The sequence below is a fragment of the Dendrobates tinctorius genome, unplaced genomic scaffold (genome assembly GCF_039654945.1).
Source record: "Dendrobates tinctorius isolate UK_male_01 unplaced genomic scaffold, ASM3965494v1 ptg000162l, whole genome shotgun sequence".
Lineage (NCBI taxonomy): Eukaryota > Metazoa > Chordata > Amphibia > Anura > Dendrobatidae > Dendrobates > Dendrobates tinctorius.
In genome coordinates, this window is record NW_027361829.1 from 13904042 (window position 1) to 13924923 (window position 20882).

The following is a 20882-nucleotide window of genomic DNA, read 5'->3' on the forward strand; positions in this document are numbered from 1 at the left end:
AAATGGTTTTCACTTCACAGGTGTGCCCTGTCAGGTTTAATAAGTGGGATTTCTTGCCTTATAAATGGGGTTGGGACCATCAGTTGTGTTGTGCAGAAGTCTGGTGGATAAACAGCTGATAGTCCTACTGAATAGACTGTTAGAATTTGTATTATGGCAAGAAAAAAGCAGCTAATCAAAGAAAAACGAGTGGCCATCATTACTTTAAGAAATGAAGGTCAGTCAGTCGGAAAATTTGGGAAAGCTTTGAAAGTGTCCCCAAGTACAGTGGCAAAAACCATCAAGCGCTACATAGAAACTGGCTCACATGAGGAGCGCCCCAGGAAAGGAAGACCAAGAGTCGCCTCTGCTGCAGAGAATAAGTTCATCCGAGTCACCAGCCTCAGAAATCGCAGGTTAACAGCAGCTCAGATTAGAGACCAGGTCAATGCCACACAGAGTTCTAGCAGCAGACACATCTCTACAACAACTGTTAAGAGGAGACTTTGTGCAGCAGGCCTTCATGGTAAAATAGCTGCTAGGAAACCACTGCTAAGGACAGGCAACAAGCAGAAGAGACTTGTTTGGGTTAAAGAACACAAGGAATGGACATTAGACCAGTGGAAATCTGTGCTTTGGTCTGATGAGTCCAAATTTGAGATCTTTGGTTCCAACGACCGTGTTTTTGTGCGACACAGAAAAGGTGAACGGATGGACTCTACATGCCTGGTTCCCACCGTGAAGCATGGAGGAGGAGGTGTGATGGTGTGGGAGTGCTTCGCTGGTGACACTGTTAGGGATTTATTCAAAATTGAAGGCATACTGAACCAGCATGGCTACCACAGCATCTTGCAGCGGCATGCTGTTCCATCCGGTTTGCGTTTAGTTGGACCATCATTTATTTTTCGACAGGCCAATGACCCCAAACACACCTCCAGGCTGTGTAAGGGCTATTTGACCAAGAAGGAGAGTGATGGGGTGCTACGCCAGATGACCTGGCCTCCACAGTCACCAGACCTGAACCCAATCGAGATGGTTTGGGGTGAGCTGGACCGCGGAGTGAAGGCAAAATGGCCAACAAGTGCTAAGCATCTCTGGGAACTCCTTCAAGACTGTTGGAAGACCATTTCCGGTGACTACCTCTTGAAGCTCATAAAGAGAATGCCAAGAGAGTGCAAAGCAGTAATCAAAGCAAAAGGTGGCTACTTTGAAGAACCTAGAATATAAGACATATTTTCAGTTGTTTCACACTTTTTTTTGTTAATTATATAATTCCACATGTGTTAATTCATAGTTTTGATGCCTCCAGAGTGAATCTACAATTTTCATAGTCATGAAAATAAAGAAAGCTCTTTGAGAAGGTGTGTCCAAACTTTTGGTCTGTACTGTATATATGTAATCAATATTACATAGTGTATTACATATTTGTATTCCAATAAATATATATTATGTTCTGTCTAAATATCTTGATTATTGTATCATAAAAATGATTAAATGTCTGATGTTCACATTGTACTACAATAAATTTTTCACTTAAATCTAAGCAATATATGTGGGAGTCGGAGTCGTGGAGTCGGTGTAAGGGAAATTGAGGAGTCTGAGTGGCTGGTTTGGCTTACCGACTCCACAGCCCTGCTCACAACATAGCCTATGACGCTCTTGGAGTCCAGACGTATGACTGCCAAATTTTGTGGCTGTAGCTGCGACGGTGCGGATGCCAATCCCAGACATGCATGCATGCATACATACATACATACATACATACATACACACACACATTGAGATATATATATATAGTTGTGGCCAAAAGTATTGACACCCCTGCAATTTTGTCAGATAATACTTACTCAGTTACTTCCTGAAAATGATTGCAAACACAAATTCTTTGGTATTATTATCTTCATTTAATTTGTCTTAAATGAAAAAATACAAAAGAGAATGAAGCAAAAAGCAAAACATTGATCATTTCACACAAAACTCCAAAAATGGGCCAGACAAAAGTATTGGCACCCTCAGCCTAATACTTGGTTGCACAACCTTTAGCCAAAATAACTGCGACCAACCACTTCCGGTAACCATCAATGAGTTTCTTACAATGCTCTGCTGGAATTTTAGACCATTCTTCTTTGGCAAACTGCTCCAGGTCCCTGATATTTGAAGGGTGCCTTCTCCAAACTGCCATTTTTAGATCTCTACACAGGTGTTCTATGTGATTCAGGCCTGGACTCATTGCTGGCCACCTTAGAAGTCTCCAGTGCTTTCTCTCAAACCATTTTCTAGTGCTTTTTGAAGTGTATTTTGGGTCATTGTCCTGCTGGAAGACCCACGATCTCTGAGGAAGACCCAGCTTTCTCACACTGGGCCCTACATTATGCTGCAAAATTTGTTGGTAGTCTTCAGACTTCATAATGTCATGCACACGGTCAAGCAGTCCAGTGCCAGAGGCAGCAAAGCAACCCCAAAACATCAGGGAACCTCTGCCATGTTTGACTGTAGGGACCATGTTTTTTTCTTTGAATGCCTCTTTTTTTTCTCCTGTAAACTCTATGTTGATGCCTTTGCCCAAAAAGCTCTACTTTTGTCTCATCTGACTAGAGAACATTCTTCCAAAACGTTTTAGACTTTTTCATGTAAGTTTTGGCAAATTCCAGCCTGGCTTTTTTATGTCTCGGGGTAAGAAGTGGGGTCTTCCATACAGTCCCTTTTCATTCAGTTGCAGATGGATAGTATGGGTTGACACTGTTGTACCCTCGGACTGCAGGGCAGCTTGAACTTCTTTGAATGTTAGTCGAGGTTCTTTATCCAACAGCCGCACAATCTTGCGTTGAAATCTCTTGTCAATTTTTCTTTTCCGTCCACATCTAGGGAGGTCAGCCACAGTGCCATGGGCTTTAAACTTCCTGATGACACTGCGCACGGTAGACACAGGAACATTCAGGTCTTTGGAGATGGACTTGTAGCCTTGAGATTGCTCATGCTTCCTCACAATTTGGTTTCTCAAGTCCTCAGACAGTTCTTTGGTCTTCTTTCTTTTCTCCATGCTCAATGTGGTACACACAAGGACACAGGACAGAGGTTGAGTCAACTTTAATCCATGTCAACTGGCTGCAAGTGTGATTTAGTTATTGCCAACACCTGTTAGGTGCCACAGGTAAGTTACAGGTGCTGTTAATTACACAAATTAGAGAAGCATCACATGATTTTTTGAACAGTGCCAATACTTTTGTCCACCCTCTTTTTTATGTTTGGTGTGGAATTATATCCAATTTGGCTTTAGGACAATTCTTTTTGTGTTTTTTCATTTAAGACAAATTAAATGAAGATAATAATAACAAAGAACTTGTGTTTGCAATAATTTTCAGGAACAAACTGAGTATTATCTGACAGAATTGCAGGGTTGTCAATACTTTTGGCCACAACTGTGTATGTGTGTGTATATATATATATATATATATATATATATATATATATATAATGTGTGTGTATCACCAACCAATCGCGAAGCATCTCTCATTTCACCAGAGCTGTTCAAAAGAAGCTGAGCTGTGATTGGTTGCTATGAGCAAGTTTTCCCACTTGACAACACCTCAGCAGACACTGACATGGTGGGCGAAATCTAGCATCCCTGGGAACATAAGCTCCCAGCCATTGTCTGCCCCCCAAAAAGGAGCAGAGAGCACATGACAGAAATGAACCCCCCCACCTCCTGTGCCAATGTACACCTCACACATCTTCCCTCTTAAAGGGGTCATTGGTATGGACGGCAGAGCAAATCCATCCAGCGCTTTGGTTTTGACCCCAGGCCTCTCTTAAAGGGATCTCCGGTATGGAAGTTAGGACCGTTCCACTCAGCTCTGTGTTTCTGACCCCAGTTTCTCTTAAAGGGATCATTGGTATGGAATTTATGGCAAATCCACTCTGCGCTTTGGTACTGACCCCATTATTATCATTGGTACTGACCCCAGGCTCTCTTAAAGGGATCCCCGATATGGAAGTCAGGTCAATTGCCTTCAAATGCTCTGGTACTGACCCCAGGCTCTCTTAAAGGTATCTCCTTTATGGAAGTTAGGGCAAATCCCTCAGCGCTCTGATTCTGACCCCAGGGTTCTATTAAAGGGATCATTGGTATGCACGTCAGGTCAGGGCAAATCCACTCAGTGCTCTGGTTCTGACCCAATGCCCATCTTACAGGGATCCCCAGTATGGAAGTGAGGGCAAATCCACTCTGCGCTTTGGTACTGACCCCAGGCCTCTCTTAAAGGGAACTCTGGTATGGAAGTCATGGTAAATCCCTCAGCGCTCTGATTCTCACCCCAGGCTTCTATTAAAGGGATCATTGGTATGGAAGTCAGGTCAAATCCACTCAGCGTTCTGGTTCTGACACCAGGCCTCTCTTGAAGGGGTTCCCGGTATGGAAGTTAGGACTGTTCCACTCAGCGCTCTGGTTCTGACCCCAGGCTGACGGGATGATGTGGGATATTAGGAGTAGTTGTCCGGTGGCTCTGGCTGACGGGATGATGTGGGATATTAGGGGTAGTAGTCCGGTGGCTCTTGCTGACTGGGATATTAGGGGTAGTAGTCCGGTGGCTCTGGCTGACGGGATGATGTGGGATATTAGGGGTAGTAGTCCGGTGGCTCTGGCTGACGGGATGATGTGGGATATTAGGGGTAGTAGTCCGGTGGCTCTGGCTGACGGGATGATGTGGGATATTAGGGGTAGTAGTCCGGTGGCTCTGGCTGACGGGATGATGTGGGATATTAGGGGTAGTAGTCCGGTGGCTCTGGCTGACGGGATGATGTGGGATATTAGGGGTAGTAGTCCGGTGGCTCTGGATGACTGGATGATGTGGGATATTAGGGGTAGTAGTCCGGTGGCTCTGGCTGACGGGATGATGTGGGATATTAGGGGTAGTAGTCCGGTGGCTCTGGCTGACGGGATGATGTGGGATATTAGGGGTAGTAGTCCGGTGGCTCTGGCTGACGGGATGATGTGGGATATTAGGGGTAGTAGTCCGGTGGCTCTGGCTGACGGGATGATGTGGGATATTAGGGGTAGTAGTCCGGTGGCTCTGGCTGACGGGATGATGTGGGATATTAGGGGTAGTAGTCCGGTGGCTCTGGCTGACGGGATGATGTGGGATATTAGGGGTAGTAGTCCGGTGGCTCTGGCTGACGGGATGATGTGGGATATTAGGGGTAGTAGTCTGGTGACTCCGGCTGACGGGACGATGTGGGATATTAGGGGTAGTAGTCCGGTGGCTCTGGCTGACGGGACGATGTGGCATATTAGGGGTTGTTGTCCGGTAGCTCTGGCTGACAGGATGATGTGGGATATTATAGTGAATGTGGCTATGCGGAGTGAGCGGGGCTCTACACTCAGCTTTATATAGATATATAATCATTTGTGATAGAACACTCCGGGATCGCCTTTGCTGGGGTCAAAGGTCACGTGCGTTCAGCATGAAACTCAGGCGCAGAGCTGGGATTCGGGTGTAACTGACCCTGAGTCAGGTTTATGAACAGTGAAAGCAATGCAAAAAGGAAATAAAACATAAAACAAATCCTTGCCTGTCCGGCACTAACTAAACAATGGACAACCTAACTACCAACTGGCGGGCTTCTCCCGTCCAGCCAAACCACAGTTGCAGTGGGCACTGCTTCCACTCACGTGTGTCTCTCACACAGACAGGCTCTTTGTGTTCCCAGGCTGAGACACTCACACAACCACCTGGCATCCTTTTATATCCACCTCCCATTATTCATTAGCAAGCAGGTGCGATACTGACCAGACTAGGCCACATAGGAAAGGAATCTGGGCGAGATATACCTGCCCTCATCCACTATTCCCACATGATTCTCACATATCCCCCCCCTCTGCTCAGACCACTCTGGTCGAGCAATCACACCCGCCAAACAGTGCACTCGGGACAGGGCATCTGCATTTCCCATCTGTACGCCTGGGCGGTGCTCCACCGTAAAAGTGTAGGCCTGCAGGGCAAGGAACCACCGGGTCACCCGGCTATTCCGTTCCTTGTTCAAGTGCATCCACTTGAGAGGGGCATGGTCAGTGATCAGCCTGAACTTTCGGCCCACCAGGTAATATTTGAGGGCCTCTAGAGCCCACTTAATGGCGAGGCACTCTTTTTCTACGACTGCATACCTTTGCTCGTGTTTATTCATCTTCCTGCTGAGATAGAGGACTGGGTGTTCCACTCCGTCCCTCACTTGAGAGTACGGCCCCGATACCGGTATCAGAGGCATCCGTTTGTACCACAAACTCGCTGCAGAAGTCCGGAGTCACCAGTACGGGCTGAGAGCAAAGTGCCCGTTTTAGGCTATGGAAGGCTTCTTCAGCCGCTAAACTCCATTTAATCATGACGGAGTCTTTCCCTTTTGTAAGATCCGTCAGGGGGGTAGCGATGGCTGCAAAATTGGGTATGAACCGGCGATAATAGCCGGCGATCCTCAGGAAGGCTTGTACCTGCTTCTTGTTGACAGGTTGCGGCCAGTCCTGAACTGCCTGAATCTTATCAACCTGGGGTTTAACACCCCTCCCAATTACATACCCCAAATACCGGGCTTCTTCTAGCCCGATGTGACATTTCTTGGGGTTCGCGGTTAGACCTGCCTCCCACAGGTCGTCAATCACAGCTTGTACTTTCTGGAGATGAGTCTCCCAGTCCAAGCTGTAAATGACAATGTCGTCCAAATAGGCCGAAGCGTACCGCCTATGTGGCCTCAGGACTCGATCCATCAGTCTCTGGAAGGTCGCCGGTGCTCCGTGCAGTCCAAACGGCATATACACATACTGAAATAGACCTTCTGGGGTAGCAAATGCCGTCTTTTCTCTGGCAGACTCCGCCAGAGGGATCTGCCAATACCCCTTTGTTAGGTCTAGGGTCGTAATATACCGGGCTTTTCCTAACCGATCTATTAACTCGTCGACCCGGGGCATAGGGTAGGCATCAAATTTTGAGACCGCATTCAGTTTCCTGAAGTCATTGCAGAACCGGATGGTGCCGTCCGGTTTAGGAATTAGCACTATCGGGCTGGACCAAGCACTGTGCGATTCCTCAATGACGCCTAACTCTAACATTGCCTTCACTTCTCGGGAAACGGCTTCACGGCGCGCTTCCGGGATTCGGTAGGGCTTTACGTGAACTGTGACACCAGGTTCCGTTACGATGTCATGTTTCATTAGCGTAGTCTGCCCGGGTTTTTCTGAGAAAAACTTTTGGTTGTGAAGTAGAAACTGCCTGACCTCAGTCTTTTGCCGCTCCGAGAGAGTCTCTGCAACCCGTACCTCCGGTACGGTATGTGAGCAGACGGGACGGGCCAGCTCCGCTGACAAGGCAGACCGATCTTTCCAGGGTTTTATCAGATTTACATGATAAATCTGTTCAGGTTTCCGTTTACCTGCCTGGTATACTTTGTAGTTTACTTCACCAACTCTTTCCTTGATCTCAAAGGGGGCCTGCCACTTTGCCAGGAACTTACTGTCCACCGTGGGGACCAGGATCAACACCCTATCTCCGGGTGCAAACGTACGGATCTTGGCGCCCCTATCATAGATTCTTTTTTGGGCTCCTTGAGCCTGTATCATGTGTTCTTTGACGATGGGCATAACAGCCGCAATATGGTCCTGCATTTGTGTGACGTGATCTATCACTGTTTTAAACGGTGTGACCTGACCCTCCCAGGTTTCTTTTGCAACGTCTAACAGTCCGCGAGGACGTCGGGCGTACAATAACTCGAAAGGCGAGAATCCCGTGGAAGACTGGGGTACTTCCCTGATGGCAAAAAGCAAATATGGAAGTAAATAGTCCCAGTTCTTCCCATCCTTGTCTATCACCTTTCTCAGCATCTGCTTCAGAGTTTTATTGAACCGTTCGACCAACCCGTCTGTTTGAGGGTGATACACGGATGTGTGTAACGGTTCGATTTGTAACAATCGGCAGAGCTCCTTCATTACCCTGGACATAAAGGGGGTCCCCTGGTCGGTGAGTATCTGTTTTGGTATACCGACCCGACTAAACACATGCACCAGTTCCTTGGCAATCATCTTGGTGGCCGTGTTACGCAAAGGGATGGCCTCCGGGTAACGAGTGGCATAATCCAAGATGACCAGGATATGTTGGTGTCCACGTGCAGACCGTGGAAGGGGCCCAACTAAATCCATCCCAATCCTCTCAAACGGGACTTCAATAATAGGTAGGGGTACCAAAGGGCTACAGAACCGGGGCTTAGGTGCAGAGGCTTGGCAGTCAGGACAAGACTCACAATATACACCAATATCGTGATGCATGCCTGGCCGAACAAAACAGTGTAATATCCTTTCGGTGGTTTTCTGGACTCCCAGGTGACCTCCCATCACATGTCCGTGGGCCAGGTCCAGCACCTGCCGCCGGTAGGGTTTTGGCACGACTAATAGTTGCACCGTATCTTTCCCCTTTTTCTCTATCTGATAGAGTAAATCATTCTCCAGAACCATGTAAGGATATGCCAGCCTAGAGCCAGGTTCTACGGGTACCCCATTTATCACTTTTACATTTGTCCTAGCCTGAGAAAGGGTAGGATCCTGTATTTGCTCGCTTTGGAAGTCATCTTTCTGAACTTCTAAATCCGGCAAACGGGGAGGTGGAAGGCTGTCGGCCTCCTCCTCTTCCCCGGTCTCCTCCGTATCACCCGCCATGACTGAAAACGGGAACTGCAGGTCATTTCCCACAGACTCTTCCCCCGAGTCTTCCGGGGAGACATCTTCCAGGGGTTCGAGACCCCCACGCGCCCTGGGAGAAGAATCATGTACACTATTACCCGAGGGCATCAACTGATTCTCCCACAATTGCCAGAAGTGGGGAAAATCCCGGCCCAGGATAACATCATGCAATAACGACGGGACGAGTCCCACTTTATGTTGCACAGACCCATAGGAAGTAGTAATGCATATGACCGTGGTGAGGTACGAACAGGTGTCTCCATGCACACAACGTTACAGAAAATTTGTCTGATGGTCCAGTCGGGGCTGACACCAGACTGGCCTTCACCAGAGTCACCACACTTCCCGAGTCTAACAATGCCACCACTTTTTTGCCATCAACAGTTAAATCACACAAGTGTTTTTCCACATCCTTTTGACCGGCATTCACACTCACTACCCGTGCAACCATAGACATGCGGTTTTTAGAGTCTGTGACATCGCACTGCATGGGTTCAGTAGTGACCGGACAGTTCGCAGCAATATGTCCCATCTCTTGGCAGCGGAAACACCTAACGGGCCCCTTGCTTAGACCATAGTTCGTTACTCTCGGCCTCGCAGTGCGGGCAGTCCCGTTTTCCTCCCCCACTGTCTTAGGGATTTTTCCATCTCCCCTACTCCCTGGAACAGTCTTACCGGTTCCACGTGGAGATGATGAAGAAGGAGGTGGGGTAGCGTCGTCTCGGAGTCCTTCCGCCACGGAGTAACGTTCAACCAGATCCACCAGTTGATCTGCCGTCGTAGGATTTCCATGGCTTACCCACTTCCTCAGGGCTGGCGGTAGAGCTCTCAAGTACTTGTCCATGACGACTCTCTGGATTATCTCTGGCGCTGTCAACACCTCGGGTTGTAGCCACTTCTTCGTCACTTGGATCAGGTCGAACATCTGTGACCGCGGTGGTTTATCCGGCTGATAAGTCCATTGATGCACTCTCTGTGCACGGACAGCGGTCGTCACTCCCAGCCGGGCCAAGATCTCGGCTTTCAGTTTGTCAAAGTCCTGCGTGGCTTCAGGCTCTAAGTCATAATAAGCCTTTTGGGCCTCACCGGAAAGAAACGGGGCAATCAGGCCGGCCCATCGTGCCTTCGGCCATTTTTCTCGCACCGCCGTCCGTTCAAACGTGGTCAGGTATGCCTCGACGTCATCTTCGGTCGTCATTTTCTGCCAGTACCGACTCACGTGAATCACTCTCGACTCGGCTTCCAGGTTAACCTCATGTAGGCTTGCCAGGCGCTGCGCCACCTGCTGGAGAAGCGAACGATCGGTAGCTGTCATGTCCACCAACTCCTTCAGCTGGGCCATCATCACCCGATTAGCTTCTTGCTGGACGGCGGTGGACTGTACCAGCGCTTTCACCACATCCTCCATGCTCATGCTTGCAACGTGATGCCCGCGTTCTCCACCACAATGTGATAGAACACTCCGGGATCGCCTTTGCTGGGGTCAAAGGTCACGTGCGTTCAGCATGACACTCAGGCGCAGAGCTGGGATTCGGGTGTAACTGACCCTGAGTCAGGTTTATTAACGGTGAAAGCAATGCAAAAAGGAAATAAAACATAAAACAAATCCTTGCCTGTCCGGCACTAACTAAACAATGGACAACCTAACTACCAACTGGCAGGCTTCTCCCGTCCAGCCAAACCACAGTTGCAGTGGGCACTGCTTCCACTCACATGTGTGTCTCTCACACAGACAAGCTCTCTGTGTTCCCAGGCTGAGACACTCACACAACCACCTGGCATCCTTTTATATCCACCTCCCATTATTCATTAGCAAGCAGGTGCGATACTGACCAGACTAGGCCACATAGGAAAGGAATCTGGGTGAGATATACCTGCCCTCATCCACTATTCCCACATGATTCTCACACATTATAATTTGTTATAACGAACCGTAGTTAGTTACCATGCCCGGGCAGCGCCGGGTCTTCAGCTAGTGTGTGTGTGTGTATGTGTGTGTGTATATATATATATATATATATATATATATATATATATATATATATATATATATATATATAATGTGTGTATCTATATTGTATATAAAATGTGGGTTTTGAAGAATACTTCCTTTGAAATCGATGTGTAAATTACATAGAGAACTGCTGTATGTAAAAGCTCATGTTTAATATCGCATTGCAATCGCACTGCATTCGTATGTAAATCGGATCATAGGTGTGAGAAATCGGATTGTACTCGCATTACACTCCAGCGACTCCTGGCCGAGAGACTCGGACTGATTTTCCATAGGTTAAGTGTGACTCCAGCCTCACAGTAGACATGTCCCCCTACATAGCCCAATACACCAAATACAATATTAATGCATTAGGCCCCCGTAATAGAAAAATTCCTATTTATGCCTCTGTATAGTAGTAATATTTGTCTTTATACTCCCTCCCCAGTAGCCCCAATAAAGTAGAAACGTGCACCATTTCTGCCCCATACAGTAATAGCATCGACCTTTTATTCTTCCATGCAGTTGGACTATCCCACACTGTGAACAGACAACATTTTGCCACGACATAGTGACAAAATAATACCACATACAAGGGTCAAATGCCTTGCTCCCTGCCTAGCTGTTGTGCCTGACACCGTTCTCCACCAGCACAGAGCGGTCAGAGTTCTGCTGGTGTCACTTGAAAAGCGCACATTCAGTTGAAATGGGGTGCACACAGAATCAGATTTGGGGCACTGCTGAACTGGACAGAACCGGACGAAACCCGCCCCTGTTTACGTCCTTTTCTGACAGCCTGTAGCATTATAGGCTGCAGCCAATTGAAAAGTACACACAATATTACATTCAATTTATTTTAATCCCTTAAGGATCAGGGGTACAGTGGGGGAAAAAAGTATTTAGTCAGCCACCAATTGTGCAAGTTCTCCCACTTAAAAAGATGAGAGGCCTGTAATTGACATCATGGGTAGATCACAACTAAGAGAGAGACAAATTGAGAAAACAAATCCAGAAAATCACCTAGTCTGATTTGGCTAGATTTATTTTGCAAATTGTGGTGGATAAGTATTTGGACACTTAAAAACATGCAAGATTTCTGGCTCTCACAGACCTGTAACTTCTTTAAGAGGATCCTCTGTCCTCCACTCATTGCCTGTAGTAATGCCACCTGTTTGAACTTGTTATAAATAAAAAAAGAGACCTGTGCACAACCTCAAACAGTCACACTCCAAACTCCACTATGGTGAAGACCAAAGAGCTGTCGAAAGCAGGGGCGGGCTGGGCCGGGTGGCAGGAATGCATATGCCCCCCGGGCCGGTGCCTAAGCAGTTGCACAGGGCCACTGGAGGACCGTCAGTGATTTTAATACATAGCGCACCTGTAGTGCCCAGTCACGTCATCCAACAGCCGCCCCAACATGCAGGCTGCAGCAGTATGTCATGAGCACGTCTAGACCGGCAATAGGCTGAAGGTAAATTGGGCTGCCGCGGTCCCTTTAAATCTTTCTGCGGCCTGGCACAGCCAGGGAGCTGCATAGAGGAGTTGCAGGGAAGCTTCCGGCTCTGTTCCTGCAGCCGCTTCTTGGAGAAGGAGTATGACAGCTCCACTCCTCAGCGGCTCAAGCTGCTGGATGGCTTCTGCTGTAAATTCTGCTGCCTTGGGCCATAAATTTCCTGCACTGCTTGCAGGTGAGCACCTTCACATGATTCATCTCCTTCCTGTCTGCTTCACCTCCTGCGTGAGCTTCTTCATCCTGGGTGGTAAGAGGGTCTATTATGCCAGATTGCCAGCTATCATAGACATTACTGCAGATCTCCCCATTACAGGTGCAGTAATGCTGTCACTCAGGCTGTAGGGAAAGGCTTCTTCACACTGGATTCCTCATATTCCTCTGGAAGCTTTGTGCATAGACTAGTGAGGAGAAGTCTGGATTCTGTCTTGTGGTTGTTGTTGATTTATGGCAGCTGCTTGAACCTTCTCTGAGACCCCCCCCACCCCCCTACACGTACCGCCATCTCCGGCGCCATACACACTCCTCTTACCTGTAACCGCTGGATGCTTCCTTCTGTCTGGAGCCAGACTGCGCAGGCGGGTTGCGCTTGCACAGTCTATAAAGGCTTCAGACAGAGTGACGCTCCCAGCGTTATATTATAGATATAATATACTTTATGATTGTGCGTGTGGTACTGTTCAGACCCTGTATTGGTTTTGCTGAGGCACATTATGGTGGTATTAGTAAAGCATTGTTAATTGGTCTAAGTGAGGCAGTGTACTGTTCTGTTGAGAAACTGTATGGTGGACAAGGTGTTATCGAGGAACTGTATGGTGGTGTAATGGAGGGAGCGTATGGTGGTGGGAGCGTATGGTGGTGTAATGGAGGGAGCGTATGGTGGAGTAATGGAGGGGACCGTATGGTGGTGGTATGGAGGGACCGCATGGTGGTGGTATGGAGGGACCGTATGGTGGTGGTATGGAGGGACCGTCTGGTGCTGTTATGGAGGGACTGTATGGTGCTGTTATGGAGGTACTGTATGGGAGGCGGACGGCGGGAATGGTGAGCAGAGATTCACATAGGAAATGAAGATTACATGGCCTGACAAGAGGAGAGGAGGGAAGGGAGTATTGGGCCAAGTGTTTTACTGCTAGAGTAGATTCAAGGACTGTGGTGTGTGTGTGTGTGTGTGTCATTATACAGTGGGGCTGTGTTTGTATTATTCGGAGGGTGTGTGACTGCAAGTTTGTGATTTGCATACATGCCGACTAGACTTGCATGGCCTAATGCAACTGTATTGAGCAAGGCCAGAAACAGTCTAGTCGGGATGTGGCTGGGAATATACAGTGGGTATGGAGAGTATTCCAACCCCTTTAAATTTTTCACATTGTTTCATTGCAACTATTTGGTAAATACAAAAAAAATTCTTTTTTTTCCTCATTAATGTACACTCTACACCCCACCTTGACTGAAAAATAACAGAAATGTAGAAATTTTTGCAAATTTATTAAAAAAGAATAACTGAAGTGTCACTTAAGTATTCAGCCCCTTTGCTCAGTATTTAGTAGAAGCACCCTTTTGCTAGTACAGCCATGAGTCTTCTTGGGAATGATGCAACAAGTTTTTCACCCCTGGATTTGGAGATCCTCTGCCATTCTTCCTTGCAGATCCTCTTCAGTTCCATCAGGTTGGATGGTGAATGTTGAACACCATACCTACTGTGAAGCGTGGGGGTGGCAACATCATTCTTTGGGTATGTTTCTCTGCAAAGGGATGAGGGCGACTGATCTGTGTACAAGAAAGAAGGAGGCTTGCTCTAAAAATCTCACGATACATGGCACCATTCATTCTATCAGCAAGGGCATTGAAGATGAAATGTGGATGGGTCTTTCAGCATGATAATGATCCCAAGCACATCACCAGGGCAACGAAGGAGTGGCTTCGTAAGAAGCAAATGAAGGTCCTGGAGTGGTCTAGCCAGTCTCCAGATCTCAACCCCATAGAAAACCTTTGTAGGGATATGAAAGTCCGTGTTGCCAAGTGACAGGCCCAAAACATCAGAAGAGATCTGCATGGAGGAATGGGCCAACATACCATACCACCAACAGTGTGTGCCAACCTTCTGAAGACTTAGAGAAACCGTTTGACCTCTGTCATTGCCAACAAAGGATATATAACAAAATATTGAGAGATGAACTTTTGTTAATGACCAAATACTTATTTTCCACCATAATTTGCAAAATAAATCTTGCCAAATCAGACTAGGTGATTTTCTGGATTTGTTTTCTCAGGATTTGTTTTCTCATTTTGACTCTCATAGTTGTGGTCTACCTATGAAGTTAATTACAGGCCTCTTTCATCTTTTTAAGTGGGAGAACTTGCAAAATTGGTGGCTGACTAAATACTTTTTTTTTTCTCCACTGTATTTCTGTTTTTGCGTTTTCATTTTTGCTCCCCTTTTTCCCACAGCCATAACTTTTTTTTTTTTTTTTTTTCCGTCAGTATGGCCATGTGAGGGCTTGTTTTTTTGCACTTGTACTTTTGCATGGCACCATTGATTTTACCATATCATGTGCTGGAAAATGTGAGCCAGTTTCTTTGTAGCGCTGATGGTTTTTGCCACTGCACTTGGGGACACTTTCAAAGTTTTCTCAATTTTTTGGACTGACTGACCTTCATTTCTTAAAGTAATGATGGCCACTCGTTTTTCTTTGATTAGCTGCTTTTTTCTTGCCATAATACAAATTCTAACAGTCTATTCAGTAGGACTATCAGCTGTGTATCCACCAGACTTCTGCACAACACAACTGATGGTCCCAACCCCATTTAAAAGGCAAGAAATCCCACTTATTAAACCTGACAGGGCACACCTGTGAAGTGAAAACCATTTCTGGTGACTACCTCTTGAAGCTCATCAAGAGAATGCCAAGAGAGTGCAAAGCAGTAATCAAAGCAAAAGGTGGCTACTTTGAAGAACCTAGAATATAGGACATACAGTATTTCCAGTTGTTTCACACTTTTTTGTCAATTATATAATTCCACATGTGTTAATTCATAGTTTTGATGCCTTCAGAGTGAATCTACAATTTTCATAGTCATGAAAATAAAGAAATCTCTTTGAATGAGAAGGTGTCCAAACTTTTGGTCTGTACTGTATATATACATACAGTGTATGTGTGTGTGTATATATGTATATATGTGTGTGTGTGTATATATATATATATATATATATATATATTCGCTCAAGAAAAAAGGGCAGCACTACCAAAATAATACAGCAGGTGCAAAACCTATTCAGCAGTGTCCAAACAGCCATTTTTCCTTTTGTCATAAAAGGAAAAAAAATAGTCAGCACTCAAATTAAATGTGAAAAAAGTGGATACTTTACTGATCCTCAGATGGCAACGTTTCAACGGTGACCCGTCTTTTTTTTTTTTTTTTTTTTAATATATATATATATATATATAAACACTTTGACTTATCTCAGCTAAGACAAAGTCTAGATCCTCAGGCTACATTCACACTATGGGCGTAGCCAGGATCAAACCTGGGGGGGGGGGGGCAGAACCTCATACTGCACACCTCAGCTGCTGCAGAACCTCATACTGCACACCACTACACTTGAAATTAAAGCCTGCACCTTAAGAAGATGTGGTGATGAATGCAGTCTATTTATTCCAACTATCAATTGATGCTGTTTTTTACTGAAGACGAGCAATGCCTGTCCTGGGCGTCCTTTTGGGCATCTATGAGGTGTACCAGACTGGTGATAAAAAAAAAAAGGAGTGCTAGTCTGTGTGCTACCCGGCTTTCATTCTTTTTGGTACAGATAAGATATGGATAGACAGATATGGATAAATGGATAGAGCAGATTTCAGCTGATGTGGTATTTTAAAAAGCTGATCTGCTTTTACAGCTGAAAAAACGTGTCCTCAAAAAACGCTGTGTGTGAATGTAGCCTTAGATTAGGAATAGAACAGCCATTTATAGGACATTTCTTAACTTTCCCAAATTCCTATGAAAAAAATATTCAGCACATTCTGCATTGAATTACTGTACCCAATTTATTATATATTTTAGGAGTCGGAGTCGGTCCATTTTATACCGACTCCACCAAAATGAGCACCGACTCCACAGACCTGGGGCGTCGTCACAAGAAGATAGGAGGCGCCGGACCTGCGACACTCATTGGACCCGACAGCATTGTAGAATGCTGTAGATAAGCCCAGAAAGGCGGTGGCCACATTTTATAGCGGCCAAAAGAGATGACAGGTTCCCTTTACGGGCACTGCAAATGAAGTGTGCAAACTACTCTAGAATATCTTCAGCGCAAAAGTCAAATGGCTCTTCTCTCCAGAGCCCTGCTGTGTGGCCAAACAGTACTGTACTGCCTCATTCAAGAGGAAGTGTGTAGCGAATAATGGGGCTATTGTTACCCATTTTTATGTGTGAAAATGAAAACTGAGGAAAAAAAACTGTATTTTAGTGATAAAAATGTATTTATTTTTTCTTCACCGTCCAATAGTATAAAATTTTGTGATGCACCTGTGGTGTCATTATGATCACGTTTTATTGGCTGCGTTTTCCTGCCAAGAGATGAAGAAATGGTGCAGAAATATCTGCAATCAAATGATCAACATGTTCATATACTGTTAAAAGTAAAAGGGGAAATAATCAAAAAGCGGGAAGGAGAATCAGTTCAGGTTTCTAACTGTGCGAATCAGATGGAAGGTATAGCTGGCAAATATTAATTTTACAGTTATTGTCTCAAAATCTGGATCTATTCTCTGACTAGCCAGGGCCGTGGAGTCTGTGTAGAATGGAACGACTCCTAAAATACCTATATAAGAAATTGGGTACAGTAATACAATGCAGTATGTGCTGTAAATGTTTCCATAATAATCTGGGAAAGTTATGAAATGTTCCTGATCGAAGGATCTAGGCTTTTGGTTCAGATGAATCTGCTGCACTTTATGTACAACCTCCTCTCCAACAGTCTAACCCAATGTGTAGTAATAATATTAGCAAATACCTCCAATTAGAAATGTAGAATAGTTCTGATATAGCTTACCCCCAATGCAGGGCATTGCTGCCATAACTGGGTATCCATGATTACAACCACTCATAGTAAGTGGATAGTGGATATCTAAGCTACGGCAATGCCCTGCACTTGGGGTAAGCGACATAGGTTATCAGAAGAACTTTACTACATTTCTAACTAAAGGTGTTTGCTGTTATTATTATTACACCTACTGCATATTGGCAGAAGATCTTTGAGATGGAAATACTGCTTTTAAGGCCTGTTTCACACTTCCGTTTTTGACCATCAGTCAAAATCCGCCTTTTTTGCAAAAAAACGGATCCTCCGTTTTTTTTCCCCATTGATTTGCATTACCGGTGAATCTTGACGGATGGGCATCCGTTGGATCCGTTTTTTTGCGGATCCGTCAATTTTTTTGCGTCCGCCGAGATGCCTGGACGGACCATGTAACGTTTTTTTGTGCTGAAGGATCCGCATTTTTATAGTGCGCATGCCCGGAGGAATGAAGTCAGCCGGAAATTTAACCCTGAAATCATTTCAGGGTTAACCCCACATGTGCCCGGCGAGAGAGATCTCTCACAAGCGTCCGGGTGAGAGAGAGTGAGATCTCTCTCTTGCCGGGCACTTGTGGGGTTAACACTCAGTGTCCGGGCACGCACTGTGTAAAAAGCTGTTCCGGCGCTGCAAAAAAACGTTGCAGGGAGCATTTTTTGCAGACGCCGGACAGGCATTTTTTGCCGTATCCGGCAAAAGCCGGACACGCCGCATGGCCATCAGGCGCAATGCGGCGATAATGCTAGTCTATGGGATAAAAGCCGGATCTGGTGGCAACCGGCCCCGGATCCGGCTTTTACATTTTTCACCGCATCGCGCCTGATGCTAAAAAACTGATGTCTGAAAGTATCCTTATACATGCAACTGACCTTCACAGAATGCACCGTATGCAGTAAGGCTGTGTGCACGGTGCGTTTTTGCAGCCTTATTCAAGCTAATTTAATGACCATCCTGAAGTGTTGTGCACATAATCAGTAAATTTCCTTTGAGTATTTGCAGTGAGGTTTTTTTTGCAGCATGCCAATTCTTAGTGTGTTTCTGCAGCGTTTTTCATCCATTGACTTCAATTGAGTCAGTCAAAACTCCAGCAGAAACGCAGGTGTAAAAATATTTGCTAATTTGCTGAGTCTTGTTTGCGTTTTTACCAGCTTCCTATGGTATTTTCCACGCTGTCATTTGTATGACAGCGTGGAAAACACCAGCGTAGAGGTTCTTATTGGTGGTAATGCTACAGTCGGTCAGAGCGCTGCGGGTTCATGCTGTCAGTTGTCAGTGTGACCCCACAGCTATGACTGTGACCCGAGGTAGCGCTACCGCCGGTAAGACTGTCGGGCATAGTGCTGCTGGGCCTTGCTTTCAGATATCAGAGTGACCCCACAGCTGTGGTCTGCGGTAAAAAGCTTACCGCAGGTCAGCAGTCGTGGGCTGATGAGATTACTGCTCCCAAAGGGCTACGTCTGCTGTCACTGATAAAAGTGATGGCAGGAGCCGCTGATGTGAGACGTAGTGTCATCAGCTGGTGTTTGTGCTCAGTTACATATTCAAATAAAAATAAAAAAAGTCATTATATTCACCTAACACCAAATCGCCGATGCCCCTGTCTCCTAGAAAAAATGTAAAATAATAAACCACTATATACTCACCTGTCTGCCGTGGTCCATGTAATCCCGAGTGTTCCACCGCGATCCCGCATGTAGAATAGTCACATCGGGAGATGTGGTTGCTCTACCCGGTCGCCGGCGATACACTGACAGGATGTGATCACTCCTGCAGTGAATCGCTGAGCTGCCCTGAGAGAGTTCACTGGAGTTCATTAGTTGATCAGCTCCGGTGCTCTCACTTTCGGCACTGCTGCGTGAGAACTTTCTCACAGCTGCTCAGTGCTTTACACTGCAGGAGCCATTACTTCCTGTCAGTGTGTCGCCGGCTGTCTTTGAGCACAGTCACATCTGTGACTGCTCTCAAAGTCATGAGGATCGTTGTGGGACATTATGGATTATCTTCTAGGCGGACAGGTGAGGAATACTGTGGTTTTATTTTTGTTGTAGGAGACATTGGCATCAGTGGATTAGGTGTTCAGTGAGTATAGTTTAATTAAGATTCATTAAAGGAGTTTGTTTGATTACAGCCTATGTACGTTTGTTCTGTTAATTTCCTACATAGGTTGGTGATAATGTGTGTTTTGTGTTTACTTATCGGCTTAGTAATGAGGATGTCAGGCAATCAACTTTTCATTACTAAGCCTAGGGATAGATTTCAGTGACAGCTGCTGACACCAAGCCCTAATCCCATTACCCCTGATGCTACTGCATCAGCGTGAAAAAGGTGGTGTTGAACTACGAAATATCACAAAACTTTTTTTTTTTTCAAAGTGCACCAAAAAAGCGGCAAAAACTTGTGTTTTTAATGCAGCATTTTTCCTGCCAAGAGATGCAGAAATTTCTGCAAGCAAATACTTAATGTGCGCTCATAGGTTAAAGCTCTGCATAGAGTGCTGTTATCTAACCAACTGAACCGTTTTTTATTTTTGTTTTTTCAGCTTTGAAATGTCATTGTGAACAATGTGTGAAAGACAACCAGACTTGTGAGACTGATGGATTATGCATAGCGACTCTTCTGATCCAAGATGGCAAGGAAACCCATAATAGCTTGTGTGCTGCCAAGTCAGAACTTGTTCCTCCAGACAGACCGTTCATGTGTGCTTCCAACATTAATAGTGCTGTACATAATGCTGCATCTTGCTGTAGCCAAGATTTCTGCAATACCAGAATTCCATCTCCCACAGGTAAGCAAAAGATGAGACCATTGTTTCTAAAACTTTGTATTTCAAGTACCCCATAGTGACAAGATCTTCCAACAAGGAAATGATCAGCTATACATGTTAAAAGGGAACCTATCAGCAGGATTGTGCACAGTAACCTACAAGCAGAGTCACGTCCACGCTGTTACACTGATTAGAATGATACCTTGGTTGATGAAATTCGTCTTGTGGTTGTTTAATCTTTATTTGCAGTTTTCAGTTAATGATATGCTCGTGCTCCAGGGTGGCCTGTGGGGTCTTTATGTGGTGCGCTGCTTACATATGCATCAGTATTGGCTTATGGCAGGTCACTGATCCCTCAATGACCTGTCCCCTATTTTACACACACTTTTTTTTTACGACAATTGACTGACCTAGCATGTCATGAGCAGGTGTCAGTTCCTGCATCATGATGTGCCATGTCCATCATGACTCAAAGTTGTTTCTGTGTGAGAACACACAATAACGGCTCTGTGCTGACAGAAGTCGCTGACAGCTGAGTAGCACGGGCAGGGACCCATTTCGTCGGTCTCCACTCTGACTGATCGCAACAGTCTGACCGACCACAGCACAGATTTGTGCCGGAGGTGCTGAAATATTAGCACTTCCCTGCACGATCACCGCCTGAGCTAGTCTCAGCTGACAGCCGAGCTCAAGCGGTATCCGCCACGGCCTGCACTGCTCTGGCTGTTTAACCCTCCAGATACCATCATCGATGGCTATTGCAATATTTAGAAGGTTATGAGGGCTACTACTGTCACTCCTTAGGCATCTCCGTGACAAAATCACAGAGAGCCAATAGGTGTC

General features: G+C 45.9%; 1 protein-coding gene across 2 annotated transcripts in view; it reads left to right on the plus strand.

The window, feature by feature from the left end:
* The window catches only part of LOC141052640 (TGF-beta receptor type-1-like), a 184007-nt gene that overhangs the window by 12083 nt on the left and 151042 nt on the right, over positions 1–20882 (plus strand). For both annotated transcript variants that reach the window (XM_073549861.1, XM_073549860.1), the window contains exon 2: positions 19815–20060. In XM_073549861.1, the coding sequence (XP_073405962.1) occupies positions 19815–20060 (246 nt within the window). The remainder of the gene's footprint in view (positions 1–19814; positions 20061–20882) is intronic.